The sequence below is a fragment of the Gopherus flavomarginatus genome, chromosome 5 (assembly GCF_025201925.1).
Source record: "Gopherus flavomarginatus isolate rGopFla2 chromosome 5, rGopFla2.mat.asm, whole genome shotgun sequence".
NCBI classification, from domain to species: Eukaryota; Metazoa; Chordata; order Testudines; family Testudinidae; genus Gopherus; species Gopherus flavomarginatus.
The window spans coordinates 127,936,125-127,958,420 of record NC_066621.1 but is presented as its reverse complement, the minus strand read 5'-3'; the positions used below and the strand labels follow the sequence as shown (position 1 = coordinate 127,958,420).

Genomic DNA, 22,296 nt, shown 5'->3' with positions numbered 1-22,296 from the left:
CCGACTCCGGGGTGGCAGACTCCCCCTTCTCCTGGCCTGAGGAGGCCGATGCCTATGATTACTGCTCAGCCCTGCCTGAGGGCCTGAGCATTCTGAGGGTATGTCTACACTACAGGAGTATTTCAATTTTACGTAAACTGGTTTTGTAAAACAGATTGTATAAAGTCGAGTGCACACGGCCACACAAAGCACAATAATTCGGTGGTGTGTGTCCATGTACCGAGGCTAGCGTCGATTTCTGGAGCATTGCACTGTGGGTAGCTATCCCGTAGTTCCCGCAGTCGCCCCCGCCCACTGGAATTCTGGGTTGAGATCCCAATGCATGATGGGGCAAAAAACAGTGTTGCGGGTGATTCTGGGTAAATGTCGTCACTCATTCCTTCCTCCGTGAAAGCAACGGCAGACAATCATTTCGCGCCCTTTATTCCTGGATTGCCCTGGCAGACGCCACAGCATGGCAACCATGGAGCCCATTTTGCCTTTTGTCACTGTCACCGTATGTGTACTGGATGCTGCTGACAGAGGCGGTACTGCAGCGCTACACAGCAGCATTCATTTGCCTTTGCAAGGTAGCAGAGACCGTTACCAGTCGTTCTGTACCGTCTGCTGTGGCATTGTAAATTGGCGATGAGATGACGGTTATCAGTCATTCTGTACCATCTGCTGCTGTCATGGGTGCTCCTGGCTGACCTTCGCTGAGGTAGGCCGGGGGGGCAAAGATAAAAATGGGAATGAACCCCTGGGTCATTTCCTCCTTTATGTTGTATCTAAAAATAGAGTCAGTCCTGCCTAGAATATGGGGCAAGTGTACTAGAGAACCAGTGTATCAGAGAACCAGAGAGCATAGCCACTCTGTGTCAGATCCCACAGAAATTATGAGCTGCATGCCATTCTAGGGGGTGTCCATGCAACAACTCCACCCGGTGCTTCCCTCCTGTCCCCAATCCTTCTGGACTACCGTTGCAGGGTCCCCCCATTTGTGTGATGAAGTAATAAAGAATGCAGGAATAAGCAACACTGACTTTTTAGTGAGATAAAATGAGGAGGAGGCAGCCTCCAGCTGCTATGATAGTCCAGGCAGTACAGTATCTTTTCTTTAGACATGAAAGGGGGAGGCTTATGGAGTTCCGCCTCCAGTTGCTATGATGAGGACGGTTACCAGCCATTCTGTACCATCTGCCGGGAATAACTGGGAGACATTCCTATTTTTACCCAGGTGCCCCAGGCCGACCTCACCTGAGGCCAGCCAGGAGCACTCATGGGCTGATGACGAGGACGGTTACCAGTCCTACTGCACTGTACCGTCTGCCACCGGGGAAGGGAGGGGAGAGGATGCTGCTGTTCATTGCCCAAGCACCGTGTCTACCAGCAGCATGTAGTAGACATACGGTGATACTGAAAAAAGTCAAAAAACTATTTTTTTCCCTTTCTTTCACGGCGGGGGGGAGGGGGAGTAAATTGATGAGATATACCCTGAACCACCCCGGACAACGTGTTTGACCCTACAGGCATTGGAAGCTCAGCCAAGAATGCAAATGCTTTTCGGAGACTGCGGGGACTGTGGCATAGCTGGAGTCCTCAGTCCCCCCTCCCTTCCTCCATGAGCCTCCACTTGATTCTTTGGCTTTCCATTATGCTTGTCACACAGCACTGTGCTGTAGACTCTGCATCATAGCCTGGAGATTTTTTTCAAATGCTTTGGCATTTCGTCTTCTGTAATGAAGCTCTGATAGAACAGATTTGTCTCCTCATACAGCGATCAGATCCAGTATCTCCCGTACGACCCATGCTGGAGCTCTTTTTGGATTTGGGACTGCATCGCCACCCGTGCTGATCAGAGCTCCACGCTGGGCAAACAGGAAATGCAATTCAAAAGTTCGCGGGGCTTTTTCTGTCTACCTGGCCAGTGCATCCGAGTTCAATTGCTTTCCAGAGCAGTCACAGTGGTGTACTGTGGGATACCTCCCAGAAGCCAATAGCTTCGATCTGCAGCCACACTAACCCTAATCCGATACGGTAATACCGATTTCAACGCTACTCCTCTCATTGGGGAGGAGTACAGAAACCGGTTTAAAGAGCCCTTTATAACGATATAAAGGGCCTCGTTGTGTGGATGAGTGCAGCATTAAATCGGTGTAACGCTGCTAAAATTGGTATAAACGCATAGCGTAGACCAGGCCTGACTCAGTGTTTGTTGCCCCGCCCTGACCTAGGGTCTGGGCCGGCGGCGGACTATTGACTCAGCCCCGCCTCGGGGTCTGAAGCCACCTAACCGAGTGGGTGTTGTTTCCCATGACAGCAGAGCCACCGGCCGGTGAACTAGAGTGAGGCGGTGGGATACCCCACAGCCCCGCTGAGGGACAAATCGCAGCCGAGCCGCACACCACCACCAGACATAGCTAAGTCTTGATTGACAGAGGCGATAAGTACATGCAACTTCTACTGACTTCAACTGGATTTGTGCATGCCTAATCTCTCTGAAAAATCAGACCACACATGTTAAGGTAACTAAAAACTAAGATACACAAATTTAGTGGTTATACTTGAACATTTTTGTCTATTTGCCCTACAATGAGCCAAGAAGCAGAGTAAGAAAGGAACCCAGGCCTCCTAACTCTAAGTACTCTGCTCTATTCCTTCACCTCATATTATCTCTCAAACAGAGATTTTATCTGCTGAGCATATCCAGTAGCAATGCTTCAACTTTCCAATTTTGCTACTAGATTTACAAAGCAGTGACTCTGGGAAAGGGCAAGGTGGAACTGTCCAAGGGCCATCATCAGTGGATTTCAGGAAAGTGAGTGATCTGAGGGGATTAGAAATTTTATTTTCAGCTCCATATGACAGTGTGTGTGTGGCAAAATATGCTTCTCCATTTCTGAACCCACAGGACATTGTACTCAACAAAATGGATGCAGCAAAAGATCTTAAAAGTAGAGATTAATTAGCTCTGAAAGTATGACAACACATTTCTGCTGAGTTACGCAGAGTCTTAGTCCAGACTCAGAGAGAGTAATCTCAGAGCACAGCTAGCAAAAGATTCTGAATCTTATCCATAAAGTATTGCATATTACTGTATATACCATAAGGAGACTATGAAAACCTGTTTAGGTACCAAATTCCTGCTTGATGTATGGGTAAACATATGGGTTTTCTTTAAAGCACTAAGTTCTATAACTCTAAAAAACTATAAACCTCTCCCTCAAAAAAAAAAAATTAAACAAAAGAAATAATAAACAAGTATACAGTGGGATAGAATAATGCCTTTTTGTAAGATATCAGCATCTGCAGACTGTCACAGTATCTAGTCTTTCGTTGCTGAATTATGAAACTTACAAATGCTGAAGGCAGGAAAAGGACTCCAAGTTCGTATGAACGAATCATCAGTTGCGTGCCGTTTTTCTCTAGAGCTCCCCAGGCAGCTTTGGAAAGATTGGCACTGCAAAGAGACAGACAGCAGGTCAGTGTGGCACAATCTTCACAGCAGCAAAACACTCAAATACTACAGCTGCAACAACAATGTACTTGAATTAGAAGTAAAACTTTTCCCCAACCAGAAAGTCCTTTCACAAAGAGAATAAATAGGGCCTTGTTCCTCATTACTATTCCCTCAGTGCAGTGGGGAAACTGTGTAAGTGCCACATAACAGGGCAGTCGTGCAGTACATATATGGGTAAATACTATGTATTATGAAATTCAATATGAATTTAGTATAGTTGATACTCCCAGATTCACAATGTGCAAATAACCAACTTCAGCCTTTGCATTATTGCTTGGGAACCTGAATAAGGAATCGTGACTAACCAACCACATTTGGTTTTTCCTTATCTATCATCCTTGGAGATGAAAGGATCTCTTCCTAATTGGGATTATTTTACATTTCTCGAGACATTTATGAACGAATATATATGGAAAATTAATAAAGCATAAGGCATTTTCCCTCACTGACATTTTCTCCTTTGATAAACTCCATGAAGATTTATTACTTTATAAAACAAATTATTTTTAAAGCAAATGTTACATTATACTTTCAACCCATAGTGTCCCTCCTCCCTTATCAGCCAGGGAATAGCTTTCAAATTGAATCTGAATCAAGAAAATATATGCGGTTCCATTATCAAAATTTGTTCACATTAAATTTGAACTGATAAACACATAGTAGATGCCTTCTAGCGGGGCGGGGAGGAGAGAGATTGATTTAGCATTAGTGATCTGAGTTGGCTGGATCAGTACCTAGTTTGGAACATAAGAGTTGACATATAGTGTCAAACCAATGGTCTATCTAGCCCAGTAACCTGTCTGACAGTGGCAGTGCCAGAGCTTCATGAATAGTTTACAGAAAAGGGCAGCTGAAGAATCCTCACCGAACAAGGAAGGAATTTTAAAAGCCATTATACAAAAACTGAAAACAAGTACTTATCTAATATTTTGACCTCTAAGGATATGGACATAAATATTATGTATAAGATATGCTGACAAACATTAATCTATTTTCTTCTATTAATCTATTATTCTTTTGTCTTTGGGAAAATAAAGACTGTTTTCTTGAAGATAGGCTTAAGAAGGAATTTTATAGCTTGGGAAAAGAGTAAATCATGTTTCATCTTTGACTATTTGTCCACATGGATCCTCTCTTGGTGCTCATCCATGTGAAACGGGATTCTTTTGGCCAGCAGGGTCCACTGGGGCCACACCCCTACAAGTTCTCGCATCACCCCAGGGTATAAAAGGACAGGTGCAGTCCCTACGGTCTCTCAGTTCTTTCTTACCACCCATGGCAGCACGACGGAACCGCTGCACTGTCCGCTTGCTCTCCTAGCAACCGATAAAGAAAGAAAAACTAAACCACTGTGCTGAAAATCCAGCGATTAAATCTTGCCCCTCTTATGACATTTCTATACCACTAAGTGATGGGCATTCTAGGTGCTTTTTGGTTGAGGCAAAGGGCACATTCCAGAATGTTGCTCCATCTGCCACTCATTTTCCAGAGGCCCATGAAGCCCACCTGAGATTATTCCTTGTGGAGCGCTCCAGGAAGGCCTCTTTGGACACAGAAAGGAAGGACCTAACAAAGGCACAGTCCCCTGCCCAGTCCCTCTTAATGAGTGCCCTGGAGAGCTGTGATTCTACCCCAAGCTCCAGTGAAACATTGGACGCCAGTCACGGGCTTCAATCTCTGTCCCAACAGCTTCAAAAAGGTGCAGGAGAGATCATCGCTCCAGAGTTGAGCTGAGACACAGGTCACCCTCCCCCAGTGCCTATGAAAAACAAACATAAAAATCACCATAGGTCTCACTCTTCTCAAAACTCAAAGGGCAGCCAGCATCCTGAGAAAGAACCTGCTGGTGCCTTGGTATCAACTATTAAACAGATGCCTATAGTATCTCCACTGCACCTCTGGATCATCCTTCTTCTGGTACTGACCTCCTCACTAGCCAGTTCCTCAGCATCATCCCTATTGGCATCTAGAGCATGTGTGTGTACTGGGTGATTTAGCTATGGGCCCAATACAGGAGTCACCTTGCTGGATAGGCTGAAGGTGGTGCTGGTCAGACTCCTGGTCATGAGATCTCAGTAACACAAACAATACAGGTAATACCAACTCTATCCCCTACTTGAGTATAAGTGACATCAGAGTGCCTTAGTATGCCTGAAAGGGTAGCCTCATCTGTGGAGATGGTGTGTTCATCCTCATCCTCCCCATCAGTGCACAGGAGGGTTCCTTTCCCATTCACCCTCCTATTCCTTCACAAGGATCACAATGGGAATCCAGGAGTTATTTTAGGGACTGTTCTCAGCAGGAAAAGGCATGGACTTCAGAGACCATCCTTCTCTGCCTCCACTAATCCACGATTCATGTGCCTATCAACCTGGGCCCTACTAGGCACCCTCGGGTATGCAACTGCCATACTTGCAAGCCAGTAGCTACTGCCCCCAATTGCAGGGCTAGATCCTGTTCTCCTTTCTCCTAAGAGGCAATATAGATGTTTCCAGCCCAGTCAATTAATACAGCCTCAGATACTAAAGAGATGGGAGGAAGAGAGAAGTGTATATGAGGCAGATGAAGAACAATTAATCCTGGCCACAATTCCATTATCCTTCCCTAATGAGGCAATTAACCCCTCAATGTCTTCTCCAGTTGATCATTTTAAGGCATTCCAATATATTAAATGCGTGACAGAGGCTCTTAACATAACAGTGGAGGAGATGCAAGAGAAACCACACAAACTGCTAGATATTCTGCACTCTCCCTTCCTTGCTTGGTAGGTTTGCTATACTGATAAACAAGGAGACTACTGGAGCTTCCAAAAGACCTCCTGCATCAATTCAAGCCACATCCAAATGTACTAACAAAAAGTTATCAAGCCCTTCCAAAGGTTCTGAGTACTTTTATTCTCCCTCAGTAACAAGGATCTCTTGTTGTAGCTACTCTCCAAGGAGCCAAATCCTAAACAAAGGCTTCCCAAATCAACATTTAGGGAGAAAGACCTTAAAGCTGGACCTATTTGGATGAAGTCTGTTTGTCAGACAGTCTCCAGATGCTAATAGCTAATTACCAAGCGCTTCTCAGAAAATATAATTATTTACACTAGTCTTAGTTTATGAACAGGTTTATTTTGGAACACAGGGAAAAACTAAAATCTATAATGAATGAAGGGCAGCTGTGTGAAAATGAAACGTTAATTTAAAGAGAGCTGATTAGGCTCCTAAGTGAACTGGTTCACATCCACACAGATTCTCTATGATTCTGACCCATATTGCTTATTGAAACAAAGATGACTCAGACTCCTATTTACAGATAAGCAATCCTTATAAATCCTAACAATAAATAAATAAATAAATAAATAAATCAATCAAGGCAGTTCTGTCTGTTTGGTTATAAACACCACTACTGGTGGAATTCTGTGCCAAAAAATTAAAAATTCTGCAAAATTCTGCATATTGTATTTGTCAAAATAACACAATATAATCATGCCAGTTACAATTATTTTGGTAATTTATTTCAAAATATTTGTCAGCAAGTATGTCCTACAATACAGACCCCCAAAAAAGTTCTTTGACAAATAGATTCCTTACTAGGCATATTAATACAGAATTCTGTGTAATTCACTTTAATTATAACACAGAACAGTATTCCCTGCACCTGTCAGAAGCAGTGCAAAGGCTTTGGGGAGTCAGGAGTAACAGAAGAGTTGAGGGAGAGCGAAGGAGCCTAGGATTGAACCTGGAGGGTGTTGAGTGTGGATGGGAGGTTCTTCTATTGGGGGAGATTGTTAGGGTGTTGGAAAGTTTCCCCCATGCAGACCCTGGCTGACCCCAAGCCTCTCCCATTCAGTCAGGCACATCTGTCTCTGTTCCTGCAGCCCCCCTTCCCCATCCCAAGGCTCAACGCTGTCACCCCACTAGCTCCTGAGCCCATGCTCCAGTTTGTCCCCCCACTAGCCATTCTGAATCATAGAATCATAGACTTCAAGGTCAGAAGGGACCATTATAATCATATAGTCTGACCTCCTGCACAGTGCGACCCACCCACATATCTTACAATAACTGTGGTTTGAGATCTTTTGTCCACATGGCTCCCATGGCCCACTTCCTTCCCTGCTATTAAGAAGTCCTATGGGATGTTGGGGCATGTTCCCTTCATTAAATGTCCTTGGGGGGGGGGGGGGGGGGAGGGTGAGGCAAAAGGATATCTAAGGCATGAATGCGGCCCCAGCAGACACTAGCAGCCAAAACACACTGATCTTATGTACATAGGTTCCTGCGCACCAAGAATGAGATCTATGTGGACGAAATACCTTGAAAAACTAGCTAGATATATGAGGAAATGCTATATATCTAGATCTATCTAGACAGATCTAGATATATAGCATTTCCTCATATATCTATCTTGATATAGATACAGAAATAGCCAACCTCATCAAATTCCTAATGAAAAATTTCCCTTTTACAGTGACAAGATCTATAAAAAAATCCCACAAATGTCCTGCATGGTAGAAATGAATTAATACTGATCAACTTCTGTGGACAACCTTTACACCATCTCCAAGAATCACAGAGAAACATCTAAAAAAAAAAAAAAAAATCACCAAATCAGCAAGAATTAGTCCCTTATATTCAATGGTAAATCTCCTAAAATGTCTAAAAGACATTCAGTAGCAAGTACTGAACATTACTTCCATTTCTTAACTTATCTCACCACAGTATGGATACTTGAAAATACTCCTTACACTTGTATTTTGTATATTTACTTTCAGTGTTGCACTGGGAATGACTGTCTATATCAAATAGAAAGATAAATTGTTTCTTAAAAGAACAAATAAGATAAGGCAAATTACTGATTTAACCTTGCGATCCAAAGGTAATGATAAAGAGGAAGAAAATAGTGGCATACTAGAATTCATTTGTTCTGTCCAAATTTTCTCTCCTATTCTTTTTTGCCAAATATGACATGTATTTTGTACAAAACAGTACTATGTAAGGGAACATTAATGAAGAATTTTAACTACCAGTTATTCCCCTTCACCAATTTCTGCACTGAATAGTGGGAAGCCTCATTTAATTGATTGTAAGTGGTTATTTCCATTTGCAAAAACGTTTTGGTTATGGTTATCATGCTTTATTTTTATTAAATATTCATTCAGTTACATTCCTAAATTACATCTTAAATGGATGATTAACTTATGCTGGTGGAAGCCAGGGTGAAGCCATTGTGCTTAAAAGCAGAATGCTGATAAACAGGTTGTTGAGCCAAAGCTGCAAAACCACAGAAGCACAAGGTTTACTGAAAAGGCAGCGACAACCTCTTATTGTTCTGGGTGAACTCTCAAAGCATCACCCTATCTTTAAAGGAATTATGTAACATTAAAAGACACACTAGCTGGGATATAACTTAATTTCTCTCAAGAAAAGACAGTGGACACATTAGATACATTATGTTAAACCAAAGAGACACTGGTGAAATTCTCTCCTGTCCTATTCCCTTGCACTTGTATTGGTGGGATTGTACAAGGTATAGAAAAACACACAGTATTTAGTCTAGGGTGTCTAATTAAGTTAACATTTATACAGTGCTTTTACGTCACACACGCTATGTTCCCTATCCTGAAGGCACTTTACCATGTGTATAACTTTACTTATGTGTAACCCCACTGATTCTAATGGTTCTTCTCATGTAGTCAAGTTATGCATGCAAGAGTGCGCGCAGGACTGGGTCTATATGAGGGAATGCAATATATAATCATATTTACCCTCTTTGTAAAGTGCTTTGAGCTCTACAGATGAAATGTGACACATAAAAGCTAAGTATGATAACAGGTAAAAAGCACTATTCGGTATTGGGTTAAGATAATGCATAGAAAATGAGCCCAAAGGTAAATGTTTGAAAAAGTGAAACCCTTGTTTTCAGCCTAAAACTACCCCTAGATTTTGAAACCAAGAGAAGGAGAGAGCAATTGAGAGTGAAGTTAATGTTTAAAGAGGATTGACATGGGAAGGAGAAGAACAAGCAAAAAAAAATAAACTGAGGCATCTGGAAGAAAGGAACAGTTAAAAAAAACAAGATTAAATATTTTTGGCAAAACTCCTAAACTTATGCTGTTGACTATTTTCCCCCTACAGCCACCCCTCCTCCAGTGTCCCCTTCCAAACCTTAAATCCACTTAAGGTGCTTCCATATCAGCATAGGCAGCAATCAACACTTTGCAATGACATGAATGGCAGGGGTGGGCTAACAGTAGGGCTGACAAACCCCTGAGGAGATCAGTTTCATCAGTTCCACGTCAACCCTGCTGTCCACCAACCTAGGTACCAGACATGCGAAAACTGATCCATGACCCAGGAATCCCGAAATCCCAAGTTCAGCTATCAGTTCTTACTGTAATTTTCAAGAAGTAAACAAAGATGTAGAATTTGCGACTAGAGAGCAGCCGTTGTTCACGTAGTCCATTCCTCACTATGAAGGGGCTGCATCTGACTATTCATCGGGTACATCCAGCCAAACCTTTCAGTAGCTCAGTGTTCAAAGCTTAACAGTTTGATGTTCAATATTCTTTTTCTATACACAGCAAGCCTTACACCTCAGCTTCCCCTACCCCCCCAGCCTACAATTTTGACCTAAGTTTAAAAGTTACTTCTAATTGTTAACAGCGAGGAAAATCATAGAATGATACCCAATTTAAACTACAGTAGGGAAAAAATAAGAACTTGTCTCTAGCAAATCTTTTGAACTACCGGTTAGTTATAATCCACACTCTATTTGACTGTATTAGCTTACACACCGCTACCTCGATATAACGCCACCCGATATAACACGAATTTGGATTTAAAGCGGTAAAGCAGTACTCCGGGGGGGGGGGGCTGCGCACTTCGGTGGATCAAAGCAAGTTCAATATAACACAGTTTTACCTATAAGGCGGTAAGATTTTTTTGGCTCCCAAGGACAGCGTTATATCAAGGTAGAGGTGTACTATCAAGAGTGAATAGATTTGAATATACTGATGTTCCATAGGGATCTCTTGCTAAGGAGGGGTCTCATCAGGAGCAAGCACAACATACAACAGTAACAACTCCATAGCATTAGCTAATATTAGCTTGTACCATTGCTGACACATGCACACATCTTCAATATTTCACATGAAAATTCTGTTCTAGTTAAAAAAGGGTACACTATTTTGAACTTCACTCCAGAACTAAGTCACTGTCTCTCTGCAGCAGTGACTTTCAGCAGCATTCTTTGAAATATACCAATTTTTCACTAGAATATTGGACTTTCAGTGGAGACATACATACTAGCTAACATTTCTCAGTTTTACTGAGCACCATTAAAAACTTTTTAAAATTGCCCTTTGAGCATACTATTTAAATCAGGCCAAGCTGAACAAATATGAATACCCTCTCCCCCAATACACCCCCCCTCACACACACAAAGCACCAGAAATACATTTGTGTGGGGGCTTAGGGCCTGGAATATTAAACTCCAAGCAATGAAATCATAAATGACAATATTTGGACATGACTAGCTATTAGCAACTCAGCATGTATACAGCCCAATGCGCTGCAGAGATACACTCTTCAAACGAAACAAATACAGATTTCATCTACTTGACACATTAATATTCCCAAAGACTTTAATCATGGTACAGAATAACATCACAACTTCTTATTTATGTTACCCTAATGTGCTCCTTTCAACTTACTTACTTTTATTCATAAAACTACTTTCTACCTTATCTTAATTGATCCAGTCTCTGGGATGACTACCCTGTGTGTAGCAAAACACAAAATTTTCTTAAATTAAAAAAAAAAAAAAAAAGCTACGCTCAACAACTATGTGCTTTCCTTATGTACAAAATGACACTTACTACAGTTAAGTGTGGAAGAATTTTTTTTCTAATAATTTTGATGGATAATACTAATTTATTTTAAGAATTTTTAAAGATTATTTAAATATTCACAATTGCTTAAAACCCATAAGGTCATGCATTTTTTCAATTTTTATCTCAATTTTCACTGTTGCAGGAAATTATGGGGAGAGGCCTGACAATTTTTTAACGACAGTGGATGCTGAGATTCAAGAAGTTAAAGATTTATCACCATTAAGACAAAAATTGTCAACATCACATCAAACTACTGGGGCTGTCAAGGTACCAAAAAAATTAAATCGCAATTAATCACCATTAATCTCACCGTTAAATAACAGAATACCATTTATTTAAATATTTTTGGATATTTTCTACATTTTCAAATATTAATTTTAATTACAACACAGAAACAAAGTGTACAGTGCTCACTTTATATTTATTTTTATTATAAATATTTACACTGTAAAAAAAATAGTATTTTTCAATTCACCTAAGTACAGTAATGCAATCTCTTTATCATGAAAGTTGAACTTACAAATGTAGAATTATGTACAAAAAGTAACTGCACTCAAAAACAATAGTGTAAAACTTTAAAGCTGACAAGTCTACTCAGTCCTACTTCTTGTTCAGCCAGTCACTAAGACAAACAAGTTTGTTTACATTTGCAGGAGATAATGCTGCCCGCTTCTTATTTACAATGTCACCTGAAAGTGAGAACAGGTGTTCGCATGGTGCTGTTGTAGCCGGCATCGCTAGATATTTACATGCGGGATGCAGTAAAGGTTCGTATGTCCCTTCATGCGTCAACTATCATTCCAGAGGACGTGTCCATGCTGATGGTGAGTTCTGCTCGATAATGATCTAAAGCAGTGTGGCCAGATGCATGTTCATTTGCATCATGTGAGTAAGATGTCACCAGCAGAAGGCTGATTGTCCTTTTTGGTGGTTCGGGTTCTGTAGTTTCCTCATTGGAATGTTGCTCTTTTAAGACTTCTGAAAACATGCACCACACCTTATCGCTCTGAGATTTTGGAAGGTGCTTCAGATTCTTAAACCTTGGGTCGAATACCGTAACTATCCTTAGAAATCTCACATTGGTACCCTCTTTGCATTTTGCCAAGTCTGCCATGAAAGTGTTCTTAAAATGAACATGTGCTGGGTCATCATCCGAGACTGCTATAACATGAAATATATAGCAGAATGTGGGTAAAACAGAGAAGACGACATAATTCTCCCCCAAGGAGTTCAGTCACAAATTCAATTAATGCATTATTTTTTTAACGAGCGTCATCAGCATAGAAGCATGTCCTCAGGAATGGTGGCCAAAGCATGAAGGGGCATACAAATGTTTAGCATATCTGGTATGTAAATACCTTGCAATGCTACAAAAGTGCCATGTGAACATCTGTTCTCACTTTCAGGTGACACTATAAATAAAAAGCGGGCAGCATTACTTACCTCCTGTAAATGTAAACCAATTTGTTTTTCTTAGTGATTGGCTGAACAAGAAGTAGGACTGAGTGTACTTGTCAGCTCTAAAGTTTTACTTTGTTTTTGAGTGCAGTTATGTAACAAAAAAACCCTACATTTGTAAGTTGCAATTTCACGATAAAGAGATTGTACTACAGTACTTTTAGGAGCTGAATTGAAAAATACTTTTTTTTAAAAATCATTTTTACAGTGCAAATATTTGTAATAAAAATAATATAAAGTGAGCACTGTATACTTTGTATTCTGTGTTGTAAATGAAATCAGCATATTTGAAAATGTAGAAAACGTCCAAAAATATTTAATAAATTTCAGTTGGTATTCTATTGTTTAGCAGTGCAATTAAAACTCCGATTAATTGCAATTTATTTTTTAATCTGATTAATTTCTTTGAGTTAATTGCGTAAGTTAACTGTGATTAATGGACAGCCCTACAAAATATATAAAGCAAATCAATAAATCAAACTAGTAAGTTCTCAAGCAGTATTTTTCTTACTTAACATGTGTTTGTAAATTTTGATCATCAGTGGACTTTTCTGTGGATTTGTGCATGCACAGTGAAATTGACATTCACCATTTACCAATAAAATCTAATTATTCCAAGCCTAGCTATTGTTTCTCCTCCAAAGGAGGCAAAAGTTAAATGAAAGCTACAATTAAATAAGACATTTCCAAAATCAGTCTATTCTTTTTTCTACTCTTTCCAGGGGCCTGTTGCATAAGAGAATAGTCAAAGCTCACACTGCATTTCTGAGGTTGCAAGTTTGCTCCTATGTATCTTTTTTTTTTTTAAAAGAAAAATAATCTCAAGGCAATAGTTAAGGGGTTAAGTGATCGATTTTATTGATAGCAGAAAAATTCTTATAATATAATATGTAGCACTGCCAAAGCTAGCAAGCCAAAAATAAGTCATGCCCCCGCCCCCCCAAAATCATTGGATTGGCTGAAAAATCATCAGATATTTTAAACAGATTTTAGGTTGTTTTTGTTTTCGGAGTCTTTAGAATACACTACGGTAATGTTTTCAAGTTTTCTCCACAACCATGAGGGCTAAAAACTTCTTTTAAAAATACCTCCTACCTCTTCCCACACACGTACAACCACACCAAAAGCTAACACTATCAAATCCCTAGACTCCAGCTTTTAAGGTGAGAAGGAAAACAATTTAAGACTCACAATAAAATCTCAAAAGTTAGCAGCACTGAAAATTTTTTCATACCAAGACAATATTTTTAAACTACTGACATATTGGAAAGCTAACTCTTTCGAAATTTGCCAATTTAAGAAAATTCATAGACAGCATCCAATTAAATATGATCCCAGAATTATCCTAAACTGCTCAGCCAGAGATTTATTAGTATAAACAAATAAACCAAACTGGTTTAGATTTGCTCAGAATTGGTTTAACTCCATTCTTATCAGTGTCAATGAGAGTCTTCTCTGAAACCAAAGGGAACAGAATTAGGGCAATGCTGAGTGCTTCTGAAAATCCTACCCCCCGTCTCCAATGAACATGCACTCTCATAAACCAGGACTGAATATCAACCCTACTGATTAGCCACTGTAAAAAAGACTGAACTGAATGCTGCCTCACACAAACATAGATTTGGAAGCATGGATGACATCGGGGAAGGATGCATAGAAGTGTATCCTGTGGTAGAATTGGAAAATCCTTTGCCCCCTTTGATGAGGATGACCAGAAAAGCTACACACTCATATATACACAAATGAATTTCTCGAGTTTTAGAATCAGTTTCTTTAACTGGATACATTCTCTGGGGGTTGGTTGGACCAGAAGCTTTGCTATCTATTGCTCTTCAAGGGCAAAGGACTCTAATGATCTATTATTTTGCTTTCCAAATTTAACAATAGTCACAGAAAAAATAAAAGGAGCATCATGACCAGAAATCTGAAAGAGGCATTAAAGAGGAAGATACTCCCATCTGCGAGTTCGTATTTGAGATTGTTTCTATACCTTCTAGTCCAAAAGAGTTCAAAAGCTGACTCTACCTTCTGTATTTGACATACCAAAAAAAAAAAAAAAAAAAAAAAAAAAAAAAAAAGAGTACCCTGTAACACAGGCTAATTTATAGCTCAAAAATCTTTTCCCTCATTACATCTTTATACCAATCAACAGTAGTTGTTTGTTTCTAATTAAAAAAATGAGAAATTAAAAGCCACAAGACTTCGGGTAAATACAGTGAAAGTAGAAGTCACATGGATGTCACTCCAGTAAAGAAATGTTGTTTATTTTTTTAAATAAGACAGTTCCAACCAGCTGCTGCTTTACTGCTTCTGCTGAACGCAAGTGTTCCTGTAAAGCAGTAGCTTGCTGGCAGTTTCAGAGCAGTAGGTGAAGATCTGGAATAAAAAGCAGCAGGGAAGAAATTCTAGGGGGTAGGGGAAACATCAGGGTTTATATATTTTTAAAGATGGAAAACTGCAACCGTGGATACAACTGGAGGCAAATAAGAATTGGAGATTTGCACTTTTGTTTGCTTGTGTGACTAAACCTTCAATCTAATTATAAAGCTGTGTTGGCTACGGGTTAGAGCAGGGGTTGGCAACCTTTCAGAAGTGGTGTGCCGAGTCTTCATTTATTCATTCTGATTTAAGATTTCACGTGCCAGTAATACATTTTAACGTTTTCAGACCGTCTCTTTCTACAAGTCTATAATAAATAACTAAACTATTGTATGTAAAGTAAATGAGGTTTTTTACATGCTTAAGAAGCATCATTTTAAATTAAATTAAAATGCAGAGCCCCCCAGACTGGTGGCCAGGACCCAGACAGTGTGAGTGCCACTGAAAATCAGCTCACATGCTGCCTTTGGCATGCGTGCCATAGGTTGCCTACCCCTGGGTTAGAGTATGGGACATGGTGTCAGGAAATCAGATCTGCCATAGTCATGGCATGACCTCAGGTAAATCTCACTCTCTGCCTTAATTTACCCATTGGTAAAATGAGAATACCACTACAAGGATGTTCTAAGGATTAAAATTTGTGGTGTGTTAAAATCCTTGGATAAAAGAAGCTTTATAATCACCAAGTATTACTAATGTAACATTTACTGCTCCTGTACCTACTGGAGCTACAACCAGTTGTATGTGTCTTAATACCCCAAGTGGCATAAAATTATTCCAGCTCTTATGTCTAATTAAATTTTTGCAGAATTTAAGATTTCATTTTCACAGCCTTTCCCGGCAGTGGTGCTTTTAAGTAGTGTAGACAGTTCAAATCCATAGCCATATTAACGCAAACAACAGCAATGAGAGATATGAACATCCTCCATTCATCATTATAAGCTATTAAATGCTAGTCCTGAGCAAACCTTTTTCTAGGACCAAAGCACTCACAAAGAGAGACCGTAAGGAAAGATTTATATCAAATGTTTTAAAACAGTGGCAAATGGACAAAAATCTAGAGCAAAGAAACAGATAAATGTCCTGGTTCTGTAGTCCACACAGATGTATGTTCTATTCACAATATAATGTCAAATAATAATCTAACATTTGAATGAACAGAAACAAAAAAAAAATCACATTTACTATTATTACTATAGCGCCTCTGTCTGAAAGTTTATTGCTACAGAGCGTATTCAAATAGAAACTATTAAAACACTATTAAATTGTTAAAAGCAAGAAGTAAAACTTAAGAAATGACCTTAACTCTGTCTCCCAGTGAAATGAGGAAAATATTACAATGTAATCATGTTATTAATTTTTTATCATAATACATAAAAACAAGGGGGCAAAAGTAAAGTTGCATGGGCAACTATAAATCTGGCATTTTCTAACTTTTGACTGCTGGACTTTGTAACCACAACATGCTGCTACAGGAGTTTGTTGGTATGTAATTTCCTAGGGACTTTTGTTTGTTTTAAAACAGAAAAAGGTAAAAAATAAGTTTTATTATGTACAGTGGTCATACTGGTCTGGGAGTAGTGTAGCCCAACTCTCTCCATTCCTCAACCTCCAGGAAATTTGGGAAGCTTCTGCCCCCTGTGTTTCAGACTCAGATTTTAACACCAGAAGGGACCATTAGATCATTTGGTCTGCCCTTTTGTACATCACAGGCCACAGAATTACACCCCTCTACTCCTACATTTAGCCCAATAATTTGTATTTGACTAAGCATATCTTACAGAAAGGAATCCCTCTGAAGACCTCAAGAATTGGAGAGTCCATCACTTCATTACATAGTTTGTTGCAATGAGTAATCACCTCATTGTTAAAACTTTGCATCTCATTTCCCATTTATCAGCCTTTAACTTCCAGTCATTGGCCTTTCTTTGCCAAATTAACAAGCCCTATAGTACTCAGCACTATTAACACCCATATTTGATGATTCCCCCATTGACAACTACTCGAGACGTGTCAGTTACAATTTTCTTAATCCATTTAACGTGTGCTTCATTGATACTGTATAATGGTTTTTAATCTGAATGTCATATGAAGTAATAAGAGAAACAAGATGGGTGAGATAATATTGTTTATTGGACCAACTTCCGTTGGTGAGAGACTAACTTTCAAGCGACACAGAGTTGTTCTTCAGGTCTGGGAAAGGTACTAAGAGTGACACAGCTAAATACAAGACCCATCTTGTCTCTCTAATATCCTGGGACCAACACGGCTATAACAACACCGCATGCAGTACTAAGTCAAAGATCTAAGTATATTACACCTAAGCAGTTAAGTTTATCAAACAAACTTGTAATCTCTTCAGAGAATGAAAGCAGGTTTGTTTGATGAGAGCTGTTTTCCATAAAACCATATTGACTGGCATATTCTCATCCTTTCATTCTTTACTGACCCAATCTGGTATCAACTTTACCATTCTTTTGCCTGGGATTGATGTCAGGTTAATCTTGTTCATCCTGCTTGCTCTTTTTAAACACTGGCACAACACTAGTGTACTTCCAGTCTTCTGGATTTTCCCCACTACCCCACGATTTATTAAAAATTAACATTAGTGAGCCAGATATTTTCCTCAGACATCTTCTAAGATTCTTGGGTGTCAATTATGAGGTTCTGTTGAGTTAGAACTGTTCCTTAGTAGATGTTGTTTAACATCCTCCTGTTACTCATGTACTGGAAATTAATCAATCAACCTCATGTGATATGAATACACAAGCCTGCTTATTTCTATCTAAAAATCAGAAATTTTATTCAACATTTCTACCTTTTCTGCCTCATTAATAATTTAACCATCTCCATCTAGTAATTAGCCTATACCACTGTTAGTATTTCTTTTGTTCCAGACATACTTAAAGAACTCCTTACTGACCTTAGTCCTACCAGACATGGATTCTTCCCTAATGTCTTTAGCTTCCTTTATTAATTTTCTATACTTTGTAACTTTCTGTTTATACTGATGCTCTCTACTCCCTCTTCCCCTCCCATGTTATATATTTGTTTAAATTATTTCTAATTGTGGCGTTCCTCTCATAAACATATCTTGACCAAAAGCATTTCTCTTTGTTGAATGTGGAAGCATGGCTTTTTGACCATCTGATGACTTCTTAAAGAACACACAATTTACATTAGAAGGAAAAATAATTAAACAAAAAACAAAATCATCAATTTCACTCAGTTTTGGAAAACACCACATAACTATATCTGGTTAGGACTGCCTCTGTTCACCTATACTGAATGTAAATTAGGTCATAACCACTGGCCCCTAGGTAAACACCAACTTCCAGTTCAGTGATCACTCCCCGCCCCCTCCTTACAATGAGGTCAAAATTAAAGCAAAATGTGTTGTCTCCCTGGAGATGGGATGGTGGTACCTGGGGTCATGAGCTGGATTGTGGGGGGTGGGGGGGGAAGAGAATGGTTTGGAGAGAGATGCCCAGTTCTTTGGAACATTAGTGTTATTTTGGCATGCTGCCAACACGTCCCTGAAGATCACATGTGAAAGAACAGAAACCGCCATTTTAAACTGTTTACAACTCAGGCCATGTCTACATCTAAAATTTTGCAGCGCTGGTTGTTACAGCTGTATTAGTACAGCTGTATAGGGCCAGCGCTGCAGAGTGGCCACACTTACAGCAACCAGCGCTGCAAGTGGTGTTAGATGTGGCCACACTGCAGCGCTGTTGGGCGGCTTCAAGGGGGGTTCGGGGAACGCGAGAGCAAACCGGGAAAGGAGACCAGCTTCGCCGCGGTTTGCTCTCGCATTCCCCGAACCACCCAGCAAACCTCAGGGAAGGAGACCTGCTTGTTCGGGGGTTCGGGGAACGAGAGAGCAAACCGGGAAAGGAGACCAGCTTCGCCGCGGTTTGCTCTCGCGTTCCCCGAACCACCCTGCAAACCGCAGGGAAGGAGACCTGCTTGCTCGGGGGTTCGGGGAACGCGAGAGCAAACCGGGAAAGGAGACCAGCTTCGCCGCGGTTTGCTCTCGCGTTCCCCGAACCACCCTGCAAACCGCAGGGAAGGAGACCTGCTTGCTCGGGGGTTCGGGGAACGCGAGAGCAAACCGCAGGGAAGGAGACCTGCTTGCTCGGGGTTCGGGGAACGCGAGAGCAAGACGGGGAAGGAGACCAGCTTGATTACCAGAGGCTTCCTCAGGTATGCTGGGATACCTGCTTATTCCACAGAGGTCAAGAAAAGCGCTGGTAAGTGTCTATACTTGATTACCAGCGCTGGATCACCAGCGCTGGATCCTCTACACCCGAGACAAAACGGGAGTACGGCCAGCGCTGCAAACAGGGAGTTGCAGCACTGGTGGTGCCCTGCAGATGTGTACACCTCCTAAGTTGCAGCGCTGTAACTCCCTCACCAGCGCTGCAACTTTCTGATGTAGACAAGCCCTCAGCAAAAGTTGAATGGAATCTTATGGGACAAGCCAAAAGTGCATCTCTCACCCCAGGATTCTGACCCTGCTAAATCTCAAAGGTCTGCCAACAAAACAGCAGAAACGTTGGAGCTTCTTTCAAAAAAAAGAAATTGCAAGAATCTTTTATAATGGAAAGTATGAGGAAGCATTTTATAAATACAGGGGTCATGACCAGCTTTCCCTATAACAGAAGTAACACACACATTTATTGGAACTTAAAGTTAGTAACAAATCATCTCTTTTTTCAGTTTATGTGCACTTCACAGCTGTCTGTATATAGTCAGTTTCACTATTTCCCCAAATAGTAGATTTCTATTTTGTTGAAAAACCCTTTAAGTATTGTCATGAGAGCAGAAAAGCACTTATAAATAACAAAACAGCACAGACATAGTATTTAAGAGTGACACCATAAACTGAGACTTCTGGAAATTAATAAAAATAAAAATAAAAGTAAAAATAAAAAGCCCTAAGTTGACCTGGTCTCTTTAAGCTTCACAAAGGACTCTAAGTAGCAATCTTGCAAATTTAAGGTCACAGGACTGACTTAACTGGCTAGCAGTACTGTCACTAACTTAGCTGAATGACTTGCAATTTCATCCTCTGAGGTTATTATGCCAACCAGGAATGGGAAAGGCAGAACACACAGTTCTAGCACTCAGTACCAACAATTATATAGAACTTTTAATCCATATTTTCACATTAATTCACAGGTCTAGTGCACAGTTATTTGTAATTTATAATGAGGTAACTTGGCATAATTGCTGCAGATTATTCAATAACCATAAATGTTTGAAATAAAACATCAGGTACTGTAGTTACCAGTTAGTATTTTGTGAAAGATTTAAATAAACTTGCTAGCACGGTCTCTCATGAATACTTAATTACGCATTTTAAATGGGTCCAACTCCTTACTATCACTCCTACAGTCCCATAAAAACACCATGTACAATTTTATCTTGGTAAAAATATTTGCAAGCAGCTGTACTGAAAGGTTTTTCCCCACTTTATTTATTGTTTCACTTAATTCTATAGCATTCTTCCTCAATACTCACTTCTGCTGTGATGCATACAAGAAATCAGCCTATCAAAGAAGGCTAGGTAGCATGGCAGATGGGGAACACTACTAACATTTATTTATCCTTAAACTATCAAGTTGTGTTATCTAGTTTGACCTTTCTGTTACTTTCATTCTCCCTGGGACTCTTCCCTAATGTTTATCATATGCACTTGTTGCATCTTTTATCAATCAAGATTAAGCTCTTCAGGTCAGGGACTGTATGCTCTCACACACTGTATTGCACTCAACACAATGGGGCCTGGACTGAGTGCAACCTTTCCGTGCCAATCCTCAATGTCCTTAAATAAACGTCTCCCTGATCCAAAGCAGTCGGGTTACTACATGCCCCAAAGGCAGAGGGTTTGTGTTTATATTTTTTTTATAGGTTTTCAGGAACTGAATTAAATCCTTTTGATTCGCTATGTCAAACCACAGTGCAAATTCTCCAATGATGCATTTATCTTCAAACAAGATGCATTAGAAACACATGGTAGCAGCACTGCCCTATTTATAGACAGGAGACTAAGGAAAACAAGCTGGGTTACAGACATTAGGGATCAGAGATTTTTGCCTTCTGCTCAGCAGTTTCTTTTCCTGAAGAGTACTCCGTCAATTAAAAGAATACAATTTCAAAAAGAGGACAGTTCCAGTTTTACACAAAGCATAAAGTGTTATTTTAAACACCATCGTTTGCAACAAAAGAACCTGTTTTGGGAAGTATTTGCAATGCCTAATGGGGGCAAATGAGTAAAGCAGAGGTGACTAGGAACACAGTTTCAATATCACATGATGCATTTTCTTCATCCCATAATTTTTTTCACCTCTTTTCATAAGCCCCACAAAACCGTGTGTCCGCCATCTGAGAAGCATGAATCCTGCACAACTCTGCATTATTGTGATGAGTGTTGTGGGCATTGCATGCTGATCCTGCAGTACTTGCAGATCCAACAGAGAAGCTGCAGGGAAGAGGATGATTCTTTGGAGACTAGCTTACTGTGGGCCATAGAAACAGTTCAAGGTGGTTGTTGGCATTCACGGAACAGTTGCAGATGGTGGAGAGCTGGTTCTGGGCCCAAGAAACAAGCAGTGAGTGGTGGGATTGTATTGTTACGCAGGTATGGGATGACAAGCAGTGGCTGCAGAACTTCGCTACGCAAGGCCACATTCCTGGATGTCTGAGCACAGCCTGCCCTAGCCCTCCGGCACAGCGACACCAAAATGATAGTTGCACTGACAGCGGAGAAGTGAGGAGTGATCACTGTGTGGAAGCTTGCAAGACCAGATTGCTACCGATCAGTCGGAAATCAATTTGGAGCTGGGAAATCCACTGTTATGCAAGTGTGCAGAGCTATTAATTGCATCCTGTTTCAAAGAACTGTGACTCTGGGCAATGTGCAGGACATAGTGGATGGTTTTGCAGCAATGGGATTCCCAAAATGCAGTGGGGGTATAGATCCACATATATTCCTGTAATGATTTATGCTTGATTCACATTCTCAAGATTCTTTACAACAATATTTAGCAACATTTATTTTAAATTAAAGCTTATA

At 40.3% G+C, this 22,296-nt stretch overlaps 1 protein-coding gene across 6 annotated transcripts in view; it reads right to left on the bottom strand.

The window, feature by feature from the left end:
* Positions 1–22,296, bottom strand: part of TDP1 (tyrosyl-DNA phosphodiesterase 1) — a 118,191-nt gene that overhangs the window by 45,126 nt on the left and 50,769 nt on the right. For 5 of the 6 annotated variants that reach the window (XR_007774433.1, XM_050953264.1, XM_050953262.1 and 2 more), the window contains exon 14: positions 3,337–3,439. Coding sequence is in view for 4 of the 6 variants with exons in the window: in XM_050953264.1 (XP_050809221.1) it covers positions 3,337–3,439 (103 nt within the window). In the remaining 2 variants the exon portion in view is untranslated. Of the gene's footprint in view, positions 1–3,336; positions 3,440–5,005; positions 5,259–22,296 lie in introns of those variants that run through there. The other variant, XR_007774434.1, reaches the window with a different exon arrangement.